The sequence below is a fragment of the Euleptes europaea genome, chromosome 7 (genome assembly GCF_029931775.1).
Source record: "Euleptes europaea isolate rEulEur1 chromosome 7, rEulEur1.hap1, whole genome shotgun sequence".
NCBI lineage: Eukaryota > Metazoa > Chordata > Lepidosauria > Squamata > Sphaerodactylidae > Euleptes > Euleptes europaea.
In genome coordinates, this window is record NC_079318.1 from 63,528,044 (window position 1) to 63,547,921 (window position 19,878).

At 44.0% G+C, this 19,878-nt stretch overlaps 1 protein-coding gene across 1 annotated transcript in view; it reads right to left on the reverse strand.

The window, feature by feature from the left end:
• Window positions 1-901: 901 nt before the first annotated feature.
• Window positions 902-19,878, reverse strand: part of PYGB (glycogen phosphorylase B) — a 51,116-nt gene continuing 32,139 nt past the window's right edge. Inside the window, exons 9-20 of the mRNA XM_056852433.1 lie at window positions 18,937-19,029; window positions 17,707-17,853; window positions 15,489-15,652; window positions 14,353-14,467; window positions 13,569-13,670; window positions 11,639-11,786; window positions 8,833-8,891; window positions 6,771-6,912; window positions 5,146-5,353; window positions 3,963-4,097; window positions 2,134-2,200; window positions 902-1,096 (exon numbers count right to left, since the gene is read on the reverse strand). Of these exons, the coding sequence (XP_056708411.1) occupies window positions 944-1,096; window positions 2,134-2,200; window positions 3,963-4,097; window positions 5,146-5,353; window positions 6,771-6,912; window positions 8,833-8,891; window positions 11,639-11,786; window positions 13,569-13,670; window positions 14,353-14,467; window positions 15,489-15,652; window positions 17,707-17,853; window positions 18,937-19,029 (1,533 nt within the window). The 3' untranslated portion in view covers window positions 902-943. The remainder of the gene's footprint in view (window positions 1,097-2,133; window positions 2,201-3,962; window positions 4,098-5,145; window positions 5,354-6,770; window positions 6,913-8,832; window positions 8,892-11,638; window positions 11,787-13,568; window positions 13,671-14,352; window positions 14,468-15,488; window positions 15,653-17,706; window positions 17,854-18,936; window positions 19,030-19,878) is intronic.

A 19,878-nucleotide genomic window follows, 5' to 3' on the forward strand; every position in this document is an offset into this window, starting at 1 on the left:
GGCTGGTGGGTTATGTTTGGCTTAATAGGTCATAAATGGTGTCGGCCTGGCCTTACAAAGATAGTGGCAAGTGAAAACACAAAGGACTATGTGCTTTCACAGTGTATTCTGTGTGCAGCCTTCCATTAATAACGCCGCATTGGGCTGTTCTGCATTCAGCAGTGTTAATGTTCATATTCCCCAGCACCACTGAAAGCTGTTCACATGTCTCATGGCCAACTCTTCCATACATTTATTAATTTGTTTTAGTGTTCCTGATCAATTATTCATTACAGTGCACGCAAACTCCTCGTTGAAATGGATATGGTTAATGAGAACCACTTGTGGTCATCAGGGGTTTACGACTGATAGGGGCAGAAATCTCTTTATGACAAGGAATTGGGAAATGCACTTCTTGGGGGTCATAGAAGGGCTCCAGCTAGCCCTTTTTTAGCCTTCCTCTAGAGGGCAGCATCTGTTTATTCAGAGGAAATCATTCAACCCACCACAGCCAAATTTTTGCTCACAAACTGGCTTTCCAAATAGACCTACGGATCTCCTTAGTTACTAAGCAGGAGGACTTGTTAGGAACATAAGAGTCTGAAAATTCAGGTACCTTCTTGACAAAAAGTACATGCAGATAAACTATTGGTTAAATATGAGCATTAACAGAGAGAATGGCTCCATCTGATTTCCCTTCCTTGAGCTCCTTGCTTTAGATCTTACAGCCCCCATAGTCAGCTAGATTGTGCCAACTCTTTCCCCCTCATCTCTTCTATCATCACCACCATTTTCAGCCAGAGTGCCAGTCATCTCTATTTCAAGTAACCTCCATGTTTGTTTTAAATATGAGACTATCGACAGGTGGTAAAATGCACGTTGAGTTAATCTGTGGAAAATTTGTTGGGAAGAAGTGCCGCAGTGGCAAGGCGACCAGGGTGTGCGCAGGCCCCTCTGCAGCAGATTACTCCCTGGGGATGTTGGGCGGGGGGATCTTCACGGCAGAAGGCTCCACTCCCCAGATTTCTCTGGCATATTCCGTGATTGTCCTGTCGCTGGAAAACTTGCCAGAGCATGCAATGTTCTTGATCACCTTTTTAGTCCACTCTCTGGGATTCTAGGAAGAAAATGTGCAGTCTGTTGGAAAGTCTGATATTTTTGGATGCCAGCAGCAGGGTTATAATACACATAATATACACTGGTGGTTCCACTGCATTCTAGCATGAAACAAGTCAAGAACTGGAGCCCAGCCGAGAGTTATGCACATGGCTCTCACTGAACTCTATAGAGAAAAGGGGAGGGGGGGCTACTGTCTGGGACTCACTTGGTGGGTGACAAAGTTTGTCAGAAACATGGGGGACTTCGAGATGTTTAGCCCCCCACTCCCAGTAGTGTCCCCAAGTGCATCACTTTCCCTCGTAAAAGTGAATGGCTGCCACTCATCCTTATGGGGAAAAGTGAAGATTGAAAACAATAATGTTGCAGTGGGATCATGGCCTCCATTCACCCCTTAACAGTCAGTGGCCTGGCCTTTACTCACAAGGAGTTGGGGGCAGGGGAGGTGGCGACATGTGCACAGAGATGCGCTGCTCAACCCCTGCCACAACTAGCGCATCCCTGCATTATAAAGCTCCTCTCACCTGGGGATCCCAGAAATATACATTCCCTTTCTGTCACAATGACGCCATGTCTCTTACTGTATTGCAAAGGAGAGATCAAGCTTTAAACCCAACCGTTTCCTCTTTGATCACCCAAATTTACTTTGAGTATACAGGGTAATTTAACTGGACTGTGTGAGGCTACATTTGCTTGTATCAAAGTTGTCTGGCTGAACAGCTTGGAAAGTTGGCTTGCTAGCTAGAGTTTTCTTCACAGATTTGTACAAACCTGTGGTGATGGCTCTTGGTAGACCTTGCTCTCTGTCAAGAGCCTGAGGCAAAGGAAACAGTGCATCTACCTCTGCTGTGACATCAGTAGCCATTTAAGGAAGGAAGTGATGGATACAGATAAGACCACAACAGCCACTCTCCTTTACGGACAGACCTGCCTTTAAATATTCAAACAGTGAGTGATTTCCATACTAGCATGATATGGAACCAGACGTTAGTTGAGTCTTCCATCTGCTTAGCAAAGAAGTCAAAAATTAACTCTTACCATGAACAACTGTTCCACTTGCCGTTGACTTTTGATATAGGCTTCATAATCAGCAAATACCTTAAACCTAAAATAAAGACAAAGACAAAGGCTGAAGGCTGTTTTTTCTGAGATGGATGCACTCAATGCACTCACAGGCACAAAGGATTGTGGATAAATAATAAGCAGAAGGTGTGCTTTAATCAATACAAGCTTCAATATCTCTTATCTACCCTGGATGTTTCCCTATAAAATCCAGGACTGAAGCTCTATTCTGGGTACCACTGCCTTCCGAAGTAAGGCTTATGATGAAAAGGAACAGGGCCTTTTCTGTGGTTGCACCCTCTCCGTGGAATTCTGTGCCCATCAAGGTTTGACTTTGGAAGCTTTAGGAACTTGGTTCCTATTCAGGAGGGCTTTTGGCTGACTATGTAATACTGCTGAAATGGTTCATTTTTTGCTGTTTTAATCAGCAAGTTTAATATATTTGAAGAGTGTGTGCATGTGTGAAGTGCCATCAAGCTGCGGCTGACTTGTGGCAACCCAGCAGGGTTTTCAAGGGAAAAGACTAACAGAGTTGGTTTGCCATTGCCTTCCTCTGCATAACAACCCTACAACAAGTATATGTTTCAAAATGTGGTTGATAGCAGTCTTGGAAGTCTTTTGTACTGACTGAGCCTCAACCTGTTTTGCTTTTTAATGCCCTTAACATGTACAGAGAGAGCCAGCCTGGTGTAGTTGTTAAAGTGCCGGACTAGGATCTGGGAAACCCAGGTTCAAATCCCCACTCATGCCATGGAAGATTGCTGGGTGACCTTGGGCGAGTCACGGGTTACCGCACTTTGTATTCCCAGCAATGTATTAAGAGTTTGAAAATGTTATAAAAAACATCGCTTTAAAAGGGTTTTTGGATACCACGGCTAATAAATGGTTGGAAGACGTCTTCACAGCTAAAGGGGCCAAACAAAGTGCGAACAGTATTTTTTATAACGTTTTCAAACTCTTAATACATCGCTGGGAATACAAGTGCGGTAACCCCCCACTCAGCCTCGACCCTGGCAAGTAACTGCTAATTTTAACCGCACATTTCAATTTAAAGCTAAAAAATTTAAAGGCAGATTCTGATGTCCTGGCCGGCTTATTCCCTGAATCTTTCACCGGAGGCCCAATTCACATGTTTTGAGGCAGATGTATTTGCAGTCTTTACTGCAGCAGGGGACATGTATCAGAGCATGAGGAGAAGGCATATGTCTCTAAACACATAGTTGACACACATCAGAACATGTTAGTGATTGCAGACTCCCTGGTACATATCAGGCACATACTTTTTAATGTTTTCAGTGTTCAGAGATGTATGTCGCTCCCATTCACTCTTTATGATAAGGGGTATACTTAACAGCATGTTGCAGAAGGCAAATGCGGTGCTCACTGGCTGCAAAAGAAAACCCAATGGCATACCATCAGCCTGCCCTCTATGAACATGTGCCGTGGCCCACCATTAATGTACACTGTACATATAGCAGGGGTTTCCCACAAGCAGCTCACAAACTATCAATAGCTCACCAGGGCTGCTGCAGAGTAGTTCACGTCTCCCTTAGAAGACCTAGGCAAAGATTGCAAGAAGAGCTGATCTACGTGTTTGTTTAACTTTTTTATTTAATAGGATTTTTATCTCTGTGCTGCTCAGAATTCCTGGTGCTCTTCCTAATCTATGTTCTATTCTTGGGCCAGAACTAAGTTTGGTAACATGCTGAAGGAGGGAGTAACTCAAGGTATCCGTCATTACTCACAAGTAGTTTCATTAAAGAAAAGGCTGGCGATCCCAAAGACACCGGATTGCGGGCTCTCACCTGTCATGGTACATCAGCATGTTGACAACATCTCGGAAGCAATCTGGATCATTTGGCGAGAAGAAGCCGTTACTAATTTGATCAATAACTTGTCTGAGCTCTGGGATCCTGTCATAGTAGTCCTTAGCATTGTACCTGAAGGAGAAAATAAAAGGGCCCATTTTAAATGAACACATGAATCTGCCTTATACTGAATGAGATCCTTGGTCCAACGAAGTCAGTATTATCCTCTCAGACTGGCAGCGGCTCTCCAGGGTCTCAGGCAGGGGCCTTTCACATCACCTACTTGCCTAGTCCCCTTAACTGAAGATGCCGGGGATTGAACCTGGGACCTTCTGCATGCCAAGTAGATGGCTCTACTACTGAGCCACAGCCCCCCACCCCCCGCATCTTTTGAAGGAACAGAAATTGCTGTGTTCCAAATTGTGGACTAATGGGCCCAAGGGAAGCTTTAAAGATGACCCAAAGAGAAGCTGAAGATCCTGGAGTGAGACTAGTTCTTAGTAAAGGACTTATCCAGTATCAGATCTAGAAGCTTCAGTGGAATCTACACATTAAAAGCAGCAGAAAAATACAAGCTGATGTTATGTACACAGCCTAGTATACTTTAGGAATTCTAAAAATATACAATATAAGATGAATGATAAAAATATACTATTTCAAAAACTTCTCATTTTTACAATCCATTTTTTCCTTTAAGCAGCATAAACTTCCTCTATCTAGAACCTGAGAAAAAGATACACTCTCAAGGAGTGTATGTGTAAATATATAACTATACACACACAATTTTCCAAGGCTTAAGTAAGACTTACTGTCACTACCCTTCTCACATAGTTAACCCCTCTTTTCGTTTTATTTGTACTGTTTTCAAGCTACTGAAACGAACATGATAACAACCACTAAAGCAGAGGCAGTGCAGAGTAGTGGTTACTTTCAGACTGGGGCTGGAGAGAACCAGGTTCTTTTGCTCAGCCTAAGCTACCTCACAACATTGTTGTGATTATATAATGGGGAGAGTTGGAGGTGGGGACAGTCACATCCTGACCTAAGCAGCTTGGAAAATTGGTGGGACATTAAAACCGACACACACATCAACTAGGCAAAACTACTACTCCACAGAATAATAATCTTTATACAGTCCCCATTTCTGTTGAGCCTTCCTCACACCGCTGTTCATACAAACCCTTTCTTATCGATTGCCTCCACGTCCTCCACCCGCATGCCAAAAATGAAGAGGTTATTTTCTCCGGCTTCCTCTGCCATCTCCACATTGGCCCCATCCATGGTCCCAATGGTGAGGGCTCCATTCAACATGAATTTCATATTTCCTGTTCCGGACGCCTCAGTCCCAGCTGTGGAGATCTGTTCAGACAGGTCTGCAGCCGGAATCACTGGGAGGGAGTGAAAACGAGAGCAGTAAATGTTTTGTAGGGTCTCATTGATGTAACACACACTACACGCCAAAACCTCTGCCTCTAGCAAAGGCTCTCACTTTGTGGAGATTCTGCAACTTTTTTAGGCAGTTTTCATGGGGACTTTTGCAAGTGCCACATTACTTGCTAATTAAATATTTTTGGTGGGTTTTATGGATTTTTATCTTCATTGTAACCTGCCTTGAGTCCAGTTTTTGGAGAAAAGCGAGCTCAAACTCTCTAAATGAATAAATATCAAATGGATGCTAGTAGAGCCAGCCTGCCCTGTCACACAGACCACTAGAAACAGACAAATGAACTAGCTGTTCAACTAGTCAATGGAATCTTGTGTTGGATCCAAAACCCTTGAATTCAAGTACTTCTGGGCTGATCACAAGCAAACCCTGCTTCGTCCCCATTGTTTTGAACAGACCTTCACTGAGTTGCTGTGAGCCTGCAACAGTGAAAGTTTAGAACAGGCAACAACATTCACTCGGGGCACAACGAGTTTATATCTCGGGGCACAACGAGCATGCCAGAGTTATGGCAAAGCACCTGCCTAGTGATATAACAAGAAGTGGTAATTGGTGGCCCATGAGTTTAGTGCCCTCAGGACCCAGTTTCCCTCTTTCCTCCAAGTCAAGACTTGAACACACAAAGCTGACTCAGACCCTTGGCCCATCAAGGTTCAGTACTGGCAGCGGCTCTCCAGGGTCTCAGGCAGAAGTCCTTCACATCACCTACTGCCTAGTCCTTTTAACTGGAAGTGCCAGACATTGGACCTGGGATTTTCTGCATGCCAAGCAGATGCTCTACCGTGGACATCATGATTTAGTGCTTGGGAGGCAGAGGGGGAATACAAATCCAGGAATTATTCTTATCTTGTGCTATTCAGCTTCTGCCCCTATTGTCTATGCCCAAGCTTGGAAAGATCAGACAGATAGAGATTAAACAGATATGAAGAAAGGTTCTTCCTCTCTAAAGCTCTTCTTTCATGCTTCCATTTGCTATTCCATTTGAAAGTGACTGAGAAAGAGTGTTCTTCCTGGCACACCTCTCCCCAGTCCCCCTCCCCATTGGTCTTTCCTAGCGGTGTGTGTAAGACAAGAGTGGACAGGGAAAGAAGCATTCGTCCTTGGGTCTTCTCCTGTGTCCTTCTGCTCATGGCTAGGAGATGAAGGGCCAGAAAAGGACATGAGTATGTATCACTGCAATGGACTTCATAGCAAGCTCAGAGCATTGCTTGAATCCGGCTTCCAGTTGCTCTTTGCATGGCCACATGGGTTCTGAGAAGCTTTCTGGGGTCTCCCATGCAAGAAAGAAAGCAGGTATTGCAGAAGAAAACTACATTCTTCCTTGTGTGGAAGATCCTGAAATTAGGTGAGGGCCATCTTACCTTTCTCAGCAAGGGACACTCTGTAATTCTCCAAGAAGATGACTTTCAGTCTGTCTCCTATGTAAGGATCGTTATTGATTACGTCCCCAATGGATGTGATCAGTTTAATAATCATTTTTGCCATGTGGTAGCCAGGAGCAGCCTGGATGCAGAAAATATACGTCAATTTAAAAAGTATTGGTAGAAAGACTCATGTTCATAAGGCAAGCAACTTCATAAGTGTTCTCTGGTGCAAGTCTAAAAGCCTATGTCCAGAAGATAGATACTTAGAAATACCAGAAATTTATTATCTTAAATCAGTCATTCCCAAACTGTGTGTAAGGGTTCATTACCATGCTATGCAATAAATTATTAAAAGCTCCTGTGAGCTCTACAAGAGTACCTGCAGTATCTGTTTAATTTACTGTTTTGGCATTGGTTCCTGCCAGTCAGCCTCTGCTGGCTATCTGAGGTATCATTGGATAATTGCATTGCTCCTGATGTCGAAATGTAGTAGAATCATCCTCCCTCAGAGATCTGACCATGAGTCACTGCTTTGGGCTCCCCCTTATGAGGCATGCCCAGATCAGGGACTCATACAGGAACACACTGAGCTGCTTCCTCTGAGGGTAGATGTAGCGCCCCCCAGGGGCAGGGAAACATCATGCCTGAAGTTCATGGGATCTTGAGATCACGAGCCCAGTCACGGTTTCCTTATGCCAGTTACTTTGCTTATCAATACAGACCTCTGAAGGTGTGGGTTCATTTCACCCACCTCAGGGTCACACTGCTACATAGGTGCTGCAACTTGCCTCCTACTGGAGGGTGAGAGATTCAAAACAGATAAGAGGAAATATTTCTTTACATAACACATAGTTAAATTGTGGAACTCCCTGCCCCAGGATGTGGTGATGGCTGCCAGCATGGAAGGCTTTAAGAGGGGAGTGGACATGTTCATGGAAGATAGGGCTATCCAAGGCTACTAGTCAAAAAGTAATACTAGTCATAATGCATACCTTTCCTCACCAAGATTAGAGGAACATGCCTATGATATTAGGTGCTTTGGAACACAGGCACGATAATGCTGCTGCAGTTGTCTTGTTTGTGGGCTGCCTAGAGGCACCTGGTTGGCCACTTTGTGAACAGACTGCTGGACTTGATGGACCTTGGTCTGATTCAGCATGGCCTTTATGTTCTTATGTTTATGTACATCTGCCCTCTTCTTCTCCTGCCAGCAGCCTCCTTCCATTTCTCTTTTCTCATTTTTATAGCCCCAGCTTCACACCTTAAGTTAAGCTCCACCCTCTCCTGTGTTCCCTACCCTGCCTCAAAATAGAATCATAGCATCATAGAGTTGGAAGGTACCACCAGGGTCATCTAGGCCAACCCCCTGCACAATGCAGGATATTCACAACTACCTCCCCCACACACACCCAGTGACCAGAAGATGGCCAAGATGCCCTCCCTCTCGTGAACTGCCTAAGTTCATAGAATCAGCATTGCTGACAGATGGCCATCTAGCCTCTGCTTAAAAACCTCCAGGGAAGGAGAGCTTACCACCTCCCGGGGAAGCCTGTTCCTCTGAGGAACCGCTCTAACTGTTAGAAAATTCTTCCTAATATTTAGATAGAAACTCTTCTGATTTAATTTTAACCCGTTGGTTCTGGTCTGACCTTCTGGGGCAACAGAAAACAACTCGGCACCATCCTCTATATGACAACCCTTCAAGTACTTGAAGATGGTTATCATACCCCCTCTCAGTCTACCTAGGCCCAGGGAGCCATTATTCTTCCACCCAGGCTTGCTCACTGTCACCACACCTGTTCAGCTTCCCTGGCCCAGACTGCAAAGGCTGCCCTTGATCCCAGCCTGGTGAGTCTTGATGCTGTGCCCAACAGCCTGTCCTGCCCTGCCAGGTAGTTTGTTTCTGGGCAAACTGCCACAATAGGTAAATCTAAAAGGAAACCTCTGCAGATGCAAGACTGTGCCTGTAATTTAACTGGGGAATAGAGAGTGTGCATCAGCTATTTGAAATTTGGGGAACACTGCCCTAACTTCTGGGCAGGAGTAGTAAATCCCTTACCTTTCCTCCAATCATAACAGTTCTTGGCACATAGGATTTTTTGGGGTCTTTTCTAATGCCTGAGAAGAGTAAAGCAGTTGTAAGGATGAAACTGACAAAGAACTCAGTCATTACTAAGAACACATGATAGTGCCTTTTCATACAGAACAAACATTCAGAAACTGCGCAACACGGTTTCTTCAAGGAACTAACTCAGCGGGTGGGATTTTTAAAAACCATTTATGTTAGCAGTGCAAGTCCAAGAATATCACAGATAAATCCAGTAATTTCAGCAACTCTGGTTTAGCTCCGATCATATGTCCAGACACAAGATATGCAAACCATACAGAATACTTCCTGCAAAATATCTCCAGCCTTCCAGATGAGGACAAGTTACTATTTTAGATTCTTGGTGAAGAACAAGTTGCCAGCCTCTCTCTCTCTCTCTCTCAACTACACAAGATTCTGGCCAAACTCCTGAATGCATTTCTGTTTGCTTGCAAACCTCCGGGTTTGGTACAGACCACGTCCTCGAGAGTTGGAGCACCCTTTTGGTTAAATACTTACAAATCTTGACCAATAAGCTAGCAAGTTCTATATATGATGCGCTTACCCCTCAGAACAACAACTGGAAAAACTTTTATGTAAATTGTATCTGTTCCTAAGTGGGAAGGAGGATATAAGCTGCTCGGGCTAAGGAACAAAAAACAGAGCACTGAGGCACACAAAGCTCAGCCAGAAAGGATCTGAATTGCCTCACCGGCCTAAACCAGAGTTTGAGGCAGGCAACTGAGGAGGCGGCACAGAAAGGTCTGTTGCCACTTTTATCACAGGTAAATCATTATTTGTAACAAAGTTTAACACTACAGCTTAACTATTAACTTTTAGAGCACTTCGAGACATTCACTAGCAGAAAAAAAAGTCCTCTCTCTTATCTGACTCCGTGTCTTTGCATAGTTTCCTGTGCAATGAAGACAATTTTTTTTCAGCTGAAACCAGATAGTCACTACTTGTGACCAGTATTAGAGGGTGGCAGCGTGGGTGATCCTGGGGAACATGCAAAGCAAAGATTCATGCCTGCTGTCTAAATTTCAGTTTCTGTCTCTTGCTGGGTTTTCTGGACTGATTATGGGAATCTATCAATGTCCCCCAAGTTGGACGTCCTCTTCATTTTCATGCACGAGTAAGACAGCTGGCTGTAAAAATCTTCAGATTTGTCAGCATTTCTCCTGCCTCTTACAGAGTAGCTGCTGTCCATGTTTGCCCTTCCCTCTGGATAATCTGTTTGAAGGGGTAGCCCCCAATGATAACCAGTAGTTGCAGCATGCAGTTGCTCTGTGAAAGGGAGAAGTGTGCATCCATGCTCAGGGTATCTGAGCACAAAACCTGAAATGCCACAATTAGTGAACTGGTAAAGGAGATTGGCTGGATTTTGCTCAGTTCTTTGTGCAAGGCTTCTTTTACAGGAACTCTTGCAATGCACACTCCAATCTCTCTGCTGGAAGTGGTTGACTGTGGAGGCTCCAACAAGAAAGATCTGCTCAAAGTTATTTTCTGTTATGGTAAGTTCTGGGAGAAGATCTGTGAGCCATCTTACCAGAAATTGGGGAAGATCTCTCCCCTCCCTCCCCACCGATCCTGAGATTCTACAGATTTGAAGGTTCAGTCTGCAATTTCTATTATATTTTCCCAGTTGTGGTTCTTGACACAACTGGTATTTTGCATAGGTGGCACACACTTAAGTCCACTGCTTTAAGGACTATCTCATCTATTCCCAATGCACCTTTGTAGAGACTTCGAATGGAACAACTTGGGCACCAACTAAAATTAATCTCCAGAATTGTTCATACTGACCTGGATTTCCCAGTCTAGCCTGATCTCATCAGATCTCAGAAGCTAAACAGGGTCGACCCTGGCAAGTATTTGGATGGGAAGTCTCCAGGGCATACTAGGGTTGTGACACAGAGACAGGCAATGGCAAACCACTTCTAAACGTCTCGTCTTGAAAACCCCACCAGGGATCGCCATAAGCCAGATGTGACTTGTCAGCAAGTTTTTCCCCTATCTTCCACCTACTAAGAGGATATGTGTGCCCCATCTGATGTTAAACAGACGTTTGATCAAAACAGCTGGTTTTTTGTATTTTTAATGGAATATTTTTTGCTTCTTCTTTCCAGAAGGCTAAAGGTATACGACCTGACACCAGCATCATTTTAAAACTGCATACATGAAAATCATTTCACACAGGATGCTTACAGGACAAGGCCTTAAGATCATGTTGCCAGGACAATTAAAACAGTGATCTAACAGAGCCAATAATACATGCTGAGCAGCTGTCAAAAATTAGATGCTTCCTCCGTAGAATCTTGTAGAACTTATCTCACGTGACAGCTTTCTGGGTTTCCCTGCCTCCCTGCTCCACCTCACTGGTTGCTGATGGTGGGGACCAGGCCATCATGACATGAATTAAGCTCTACTAAATGCTACAGAGCCCTGACCTGGATGGCCCAGGTTAGCCTGATCTCGTCAGATCTCAGAAGCTAAGCAGGGTCAGCCCTGGTTAGTATTTGGATGGGAGACCACTAAGGAATACCAGGGTTGCTGTGCAGAGGAAGGCACTGGCAAACCACCTCTGTTAGTCTCGTGCCATGAAAACCCCAAAAGGGGTCGCCATAAGTCGGCTGCGACTTGATGGCACTTTACACAAACGCTACAGAGGGAAAGAGGGGACTCAGACACACAATGGCTGTTTTCAGGGGCAACCACACGTTTATAATCATGTCTAGTTTATCCTGGAAATTACTGCTGCGCTGGTTAAAATACTTACGGTTGTAGAGAGTGATGATATGTAGGCAATTGAGGAGCTGCCTCTTGTACTCATGAATCCTCTTGACATGCACATCAAACAAAGAGGAAGGGTTGATCTTCACCTTGTACTGTTGTTCCAAGTAAGCAGAGAATTTGAGCTTGTTCTCCTGGCAAAAGGGAGTTAGAGATTGATGTTACAGGCTGGGACATATAGGTAAACCCCCAGAAATACTGCCTGATCTAAGCTGGGATGTGTAGAAAGGTGTGTCTAGCTAAAATACTTCAATCTCTAATGTAAGTGGAACACACGGGAATAACAATGTTCAAAATAATCCAGCTTTGGCTCAGTTTAACAAAGGCACACAGATGCCTGCCTTTTTTATGGCCCCTCCACACATTATGATTTTCATCAAAGGTACTTTTTCATATACTAAAAGTGCAACACAGGAAAGAGAGGAACATGTATTTGGAAACATATGCATCTTATAAATGAAATAATCAGAAAGGCAGGATTGGATACAGCTCTCTAAAGCAGACACTCGGTGGCAATCTTGGATTTGCTACCTTGTTAGGTATAGAATGGCTCCAAATCAGAATTTTAGAGAACGTTAATGTAATCCCCTTGTAATGAGTAGTGAGCCTCCACAGTAATTCATAGACACAGTGAAGGAACCTTCCTTTGGACTGCAGTACAATATCATGAAACTGATGACAAGAAAAATAAAAAGCCAATGCAAAAAGGGGATTTTTTTTTGCTGTCAAGTCACAGCTGATTTATGGTGATCATGTAGGATTTTCAAGGCAAGAGAGGTTGAGAGGTGGTTTGCCACTGCCTGCCTCCGCATGGGCTGAGAGAGTTCTGAGAGAACTGTGTCTCGCCCAGGGTCACCCAGCAGGAATTGAACCCATTGCTCCAGATTAGAGTCTGCTATGTGTGTTGTGTGTCAAGTCGCTTCTGACTCATGGTGACCCTATGAATGAAAGTCCTCCAAAATGTCCTATCTTTGACAGTCTGCTGCTCTTAGCCAGTTCACCCCAATGGCTCCCTGAAAGGAGATGGTGACCTATTATAGAGTTTGGACTTTGCCAGCACTGAAACACTACATACGGAATGTATGTTGAGCTGTAACAGTACCATTTGCATATTATGCACAATTAAAAGAGCGGCCAATTGTATGAATATGGGGGCCTGACTTTAATTGGTGTCATTTGCCAAAATTCTGGCATGTGATTAGAAGCGACAGAATGTTCTGTGCATTGGTCTCTCATATTTCTAGCGACCTTTAAGCTTACCTGGGTTCAAAAAAAAAAAAAAAAAAAGGAAAATGCTCATTCAAAAACCTTCAGTGCTGTCAACTAAGAGAAGCTAAACTGGGACATCTAATTTGTCCATCCTTTCACAAGAGTTAAGAAATGAGAAACCTAAAAGGTAACACTTTTCTTTTAGGCTTCTGAATTTGGAGGTTTTAGGACATGGTGGGTTAGATCCAGACAAAATTTTCCAATGGTAGAATGGAGCTTCCTCTCCTTCTCCCCACTGCAGCCTCTGATCTCCACAAAATGCTGCTCCAGGGGGACAGGGGACCCCGACGAATGACAGGAAGAGGGTCTGCAGCAGGGAAGGGGGAATCGGAGGAAACTGCCAAATTAATCTGAATCCAACCCATTACCATTACATTTGCAAAATCTTCCATATAACGATGTAATGAAATCCCATTGTATGACTTTTCTTAAGAGCAGTAAAGATTCCAGGAACCTAGCAGCCACCGTCCAGTGTGTTCATTTTTTAAATCGTTTGTTTTCCCACATCTTGTCTGAAGGACCCAGATATGCTGCTATTGCAAATAGGTCATGCTCCAACAAGAGTCCATATCACTGCATCTTCCTTTTTAAGAATTTGAGTCTATGCTCCCGCTGATTTGCAGCTGACCTTGCTCTTCAAATATTACCTGTTTAACTTTGGCTACATCCCTGATAAAGGCCTCGTCGTCAACGAAATCCAACAGCTTCTTCAGCTGGCTCAGATCAGTGATGAAATCCTCTCCAATTCTCTGGGATATTAAGGGAAAGAAATGCACGATTAACAATCCAGTTCATTTAATGGTTCACTTGTATATGCTTTCACTGTTGTGGATCTCAAACCCTGACTTCCAAAACCAGGGACAACATTTGTCAGAAAAGGGACAATTAGAGACGAAACACTGTGTGACCTTGAGACACAATGACAGAGCCAAATTACAGAGAGAAAAGATGCTGGACTGATCTGTAAACCGTGTCCATATACTATAGAAGTTGGCTAGCTGGTTAATCCGGAGCCAGCCTCTGCATTCAGCCAACGTTAACCCAGTTGCAGACAATGCAGCTGCTGACACTGTGCAGTTTCATTTCAACCCGGTTATCGTTCATGGGGGACTGCTGGTGCTCTCAGCAATAAAAGAAGCAGACTAACTTTTACACAAGGCTATCTTGGAAAACAAAGTTCATGTTGGAAGTTTCAGCCAAGCGACAATCCTTTCACTGTTAACTTCATGGTCCTGACAATGATCAGATGCAACTTCAACGTGTGAAGAAGCATCAACATGTGCTTTTTGCCCGTCGCTTGTAAAGCCTCATGGGGAAGTTTGCTTATCCTTCATCTCCCCAGTGCCGTGTCCCCAGTTCTCTTCTCCTGTACACAAGAGAAAGATTACGGTCAGTAGCTTTTCCTACTGGCTGAAGCCTCTCCTGACTCACCTCCACAATGACATCAGAGAGACCTGGGTTGCACAGCAGAAGCCACCGCCGAGGGGTGATGCCATTAGTCTTGTTCTGAAACTTCTCCGGCTCCAGCTCATAGAAATCTTTGAACCTAAAAGGCATGGGTTAACAAGGTATTTTAGAAAAAAAGAACAATGCAATCCAAAGTTGGGGGGTAGTTTCACCACGGCCAGGGACAGCGCAGCTGGGCCGCCTCCTGAGTATTTGCTATGCCGAGGTGAGCAAGCCGCACGGGCAAAATCCTCAAAAAAACCAAAAACCCATCAAACTGCTCTATGTTCCCGCCCCTAGGAACACCCCCAGCACAAGCCCCTGTACCAGAGGAGCACTGCAGCCAAGGCTGTGCCTCGCACTGCTGTAACGCTCCCCAGCATAAGTGACCTGGCACTGGGGGTAGTGCCCATTTAGACGGTGCACGTGGCACTTACACCGGTGCAGGGGTCACGCTGCTTCCAAAGGCCTCCCCCCACCCCCAGATTGCACTGTAAGTCATATAACATTAAAGGCCAACAGAATCAAATGGAGACGGTTTTCCTGGGTCCTATATTATCTGCACACATACATGCTAAACTTCTTTGCACACAGTTAAATGTCATGCCAGAGAGGCTAAAAGCTTATCCTTGACATGGTAGTTTTCTATACGTGTGACACATTTGTCATGGGGGTGAATAAAACCCCAACCCCTCTACTGAAGGCTGTACAGTCCCTGAAGTGGCACAGCTCTCTTGACCCTGCTCATCGCACGATCTGGTCCTTTGTTTTACCAATATTTTGCAACACGATGCTTTAATCATAGCATCTTGCCAGAATTATCGAAACTATGTTCAAAAGCTTCCGCACTACTCTCCAGATTACAAATTGATTTAAAATTCATGAGTGGTAATGTCCACATTTCTTTACCTTCTCAATTCCGGACCACGTTTATACTTTCTAGTCCCAGAGAGAAAGATGCAAAATGAAATTGATTTCATAATGACGCATGAGAAAGAAAGAAACAAGCTTCCTTTCCCGATCCCTGGAGAGTTAATACAGTTCCAATCTGCCTTCTGTTAATATAGGCCCAAGCTGAGTGCACACCATAAACAAGCACAGAAGAAACAAGCAGGACTCACACAGAATTCTTCACAATTTCCGAATGGATCCTGGCAACACCGTTGACTGCATGAGCACCAATAACACAGAGGTGGGCCATGTTGATCCTCTTGCAGTCGCCTTCCTCAATCACAGACATCCTTCGGAGGCGGTCAACATCTCCTGGGAAAAGGGCTGCCACGTTCTATCGGTGTGCAAGGGGGAATATTGATAATCAGAGCTAAATTACCTTATCTTATATTGGACCCTTGGATGCAGAATAATGTGAAGAAGAAAACCAGTTGTCTTGAGGATGTGCAATCATTTTGCTATTTCCCAAACCTTTTAAATAAGGACCAACCTATACAAGGTACCAGAATTTCCTGTGACAGAATTCCTGAAACTTGCTAAGGCTCAAGAGTGCTAACTACAGCATCTGGGATCTTGGACCCTTAGAGATTCCATTAAAATGAGCTATTCACTTCTATTCCACATTGGACCATCTTGGCAGACTTAATCCCTTTTGGACAAAGGACGATCCGGTTTGGACCAGACCATCTATTTGTCATGGAAGTTCAGATACATTTCCAGGTGCTTGGTAGAGGTGGGCCTATATGGGCTATGGCTCTGATTGGTAAAGGTAGCCTCTGATATCAGAGATGGGGATTAGCATGGAATTGGAGAAATCTGCTTGCCATTCTTAGAAAGGAGGATGTCTTAGGTCCAACTCCATTTAGCATGAATATCTGAACATTTGGAATTTCCCCTTGTCTTCAATGGAAAACTGGTTCCACAGGAAGTTGGGTAGGTGTTAAGGATTCCTTCAACTTCTTGCTACCACAAGGAACTGTGCACGTGCTCTGAGGAACCAGCTACAGTATAGGGAACGTGTTTAGCTTAGTTCAACTGTATTGCTTTTCATTTTAAGACCTCTGTGTTGTTGTTGCTGTATGTTTCCCCTGTAGTTTATTTTTCCTTTTTCCACCCATTTGTGAATCCAACAACCTTTCCCCTTTTTCCTGTCTTTTACAGTAAACCTTTTTATAAAGACATTCTTTTGGCTTCGCTTGGTACAATCTATTTCTTTGGGATATTTCTTTTAATCTCTTCTTCTTGGCTGCACGAGTGTTGTAAGTTATTTTGTAAGTTATGGTTGTAAGTTATTTTGTTATTAATCTATGCTGACAGACCACCTTCTCAGCAGGTCAGCCTAGAAATTCTCAGGAGGTCCTGAGTGGTAGCAGCTGGTTGCCAGGATATTTCCCTGGGAAACTTTGGTCTAAGGCAGTGGTTCCCAACGTGGGGCACACGCCCCACAGGGGGCAATTTGATTTTTAAGGGGGGCAATTTGAGAATGAGTTATGAACGGTGAATTTTTTGCATTTCTTATGTTTCTAGGGGACTCGTATACAGTATATAAATACATATTGTGACATACACATTTTTAAAATTAAAATCAGAATGTACACGGCAGTTAGCTGGTGACAATGGAGAGGGGGAAAAGCCCGCTAATAGAGAGGAGTGGTGAATAGGAGTGCACTTTTTGAATGATAAGAATTATATGTCGGGGAGGGGGCATCAGGATTGTAGAGATGCTTAGGTAGGAATTACTGGTCTAAGAGAGCTTCCCAGTGAAGAAAGGCAACATTTCCCCATTCCTGTAATAACAGCTCTCATCAGTTGTATTCTTTTAAATATCTGGCCTGTCAGCCATAATGGAGGGGAGAGGGGGGAGAGAGAGAGGGGGAGAGAGTGAGAGCGAGAGAGAGACAGCACCACCACCAAAGATGTCCAGAGGGTGGTACTGCAATTATGACTATTTAACCTTTCCACCTAGTGGGTCCTCAAGAAGGCTAACAAGTATGTTTGGATATAAACCAATTCAGATAAAAATCATCGAAAAGCAACTAAGAAAGACAAATAAGCTTGGAACTAAATACAACGTCCTGCCCCCTATTAAGATAAAAATCACTGAAAAGCATCTAAAAACAATACATAATCTTAGAACTATATACAACATGCTGTCCCCTATTTCAGTTCAATCTGAGGGCCTTGCAGAAAAGAAACTTAGCAGGGACAAGGTGACACCAAAGATCAATAGAATTCCACCTGGACCCATACAGTTGCTGGCTGTGCCCTGGTTCCTCTGTCTGAGCATTCAGGAACAGGCTAGATTACTCTCCAACAACCAACCCCTGCTTGCTTTCACCCTTATCGATTCTCTTAGTTCCTCCCATTTCTCCGATTCAGACTCCTTACATCCAGATGTTTTTGGTTAATCGCATAAACGATCTCCAGGTGCCTTGGCAGGAGCTTCTCGAACACAGAGACAGGCCAGCGTTCCAGAGCTTCAGGCAGCACCGTATGGTTGGTATACGCGCAGGTTCGTTTTGTGATTTCCCAGGCCTAAGGCAAAAAAAACGTGTGGATTAATATGAGTAAGAGAGATCACAGCTGGCTGAATCTGATGTCTCTAGTGATTTGTTCACAACAGTATCCTTTGTTTGACAAGCAAGTTATGCCAGTTCTGATCCACCACCTGTCAAGTGCAACCACATCATGATTCAAGGGTATACCAGCAGATACAAATAAGCAGCTGTTGTCTTGTGGCAACAGCAAACCACTATAGCTTGTTTCATGGCACAGGTATAACGATCTCTGTGTACACACCTATATAGCCTTTTTCAAAACCCTCTATACTCAGGGCCAAATTAGATAAGATGCTGGGAGATCCATGAATGGATTTCCCAAATAATATAAATAGTCGCTACAAGGAGTGTGGTTCAGATCGGGGCTAGGGTGCAAAGGAGAGGGGAATGTAACCCTCTCTCTGCATGCTAGTATCTGATTTCATATGACCCTCCCAGGGGCCGCTATTGGCTCCATTGGGGGAAGCATACATATAATATATACCTAATCTGTTTAGTTCCCCCAGTGGGGAAAATAGCAGCAGCAGGGGAGGAGTGCGTGAAGTTAGGAAAACAGCACGGGGAGGAAAGGGTTCAACCAGGCTCTTTTGCAGCCTGACTGTTCAATGAAAAAACCTGGAAGGTCCATTACCAGATCCTGTCTAATTTGGCCCTCTTATTCTGTTTTTTTCACTTGGAGTTCCCAGTACTCTCCCATCCAGGGCACTAATCGAGGCAACACTTATTTAGCCAAGCAACTCCTTCAACAGGCTGTGTTTCTCATTTCCGGTTTCAGAGCCTGTTTCGGAGAAAAGTGGCTGAGAGGAAGAGGTGTGTGTGTTGGAGGGGAGGAGTAGAGAGTGACGGATGTCTGCCTGCCACTTCTCCACTTCAAGCCTCCCCCCCCCCCCCACAGCTGCCTGACAACTGTTCACTGGTAACCCATCTTCAAAGACACAGATCTTCCACCAAATGTGTACTTTTGCCTTTAGGTGGCCTATGCTGAGCTATCATCAATACTCTTGGGAAAGTCTAATTTTCAATCTCCTGCAATTTTGCTGTTTCCTTTTTTCTCTCTCACCTTATCCCAATCCATTTTTTCAACATCAACGAGGATTCTCATGAGCTCAGGAATAGCGAGGGCAGGATGGGTATCATTTAGCTGAATGGCAACCTGCAAAACAGATACGTTCTTAGTGTGAAACTCTCCCATATTCCCATGACACAAAGGCAGCAAGGACCATGAGAGCTTTGGACCCTGGATACCATGTGCTCAAACCCACCTCAATTCATCCCCCATCTTCTGTTTTTGTCAGACCCAGCCTCTTCCCCTACCATTTTTCCACGGGTGCCAACCATTTCCCACAGATCCGTACAGAAAAATGAAAATGCTCCCTTCAAAAATTCCAAACTTGGAAAAAGAACAAGAGCAGACTCTCATCCAAAATAAAATGTACAACCATGCAAATTGGCTTCAATGCAGTAGAGGCTTTCCATTTAAGGAAAGGAGGGTCCCCCCTTTGCAGCAGACCTCTGACTCATCCCCACAGGAGCAGCATTTTGGGCTGTGGAAGGATGGGAGAATAGGGAAAGTCCCACTCCACTGATGCAAAGCATTCCCCATCAGCAGAAACTGCTCGATCCAAGCCCTTTAACAAAATATAAAGACTAAAAAGGGCAAAAAGTTACCCAACTTTCACTACTTATACCAATTGCAGAATTTGGGAGTTAGGGCCCTAGGAGCATGCAGAACAGAAGTGCTAAACACACAGGTATAATTATTAAACTCATAAGGGCTTTTGTGGTGAACAAATAAAAAGAAGCAAAGCATTTTGTAAACTGATCTAGCTGTATAAATGATTAAGCTATGCTTTTAATATGTATTATAAAGATGCATCAATAACTAATGTAATTACAATTCTTTCTATTATTAAAATAATAATATCAAAACAAGGACAATGGTCACAGTTACGCTTCCAAGAATTATTTGGAAGTGCTGCTGCCATTCCAAAATGTTAGCTAA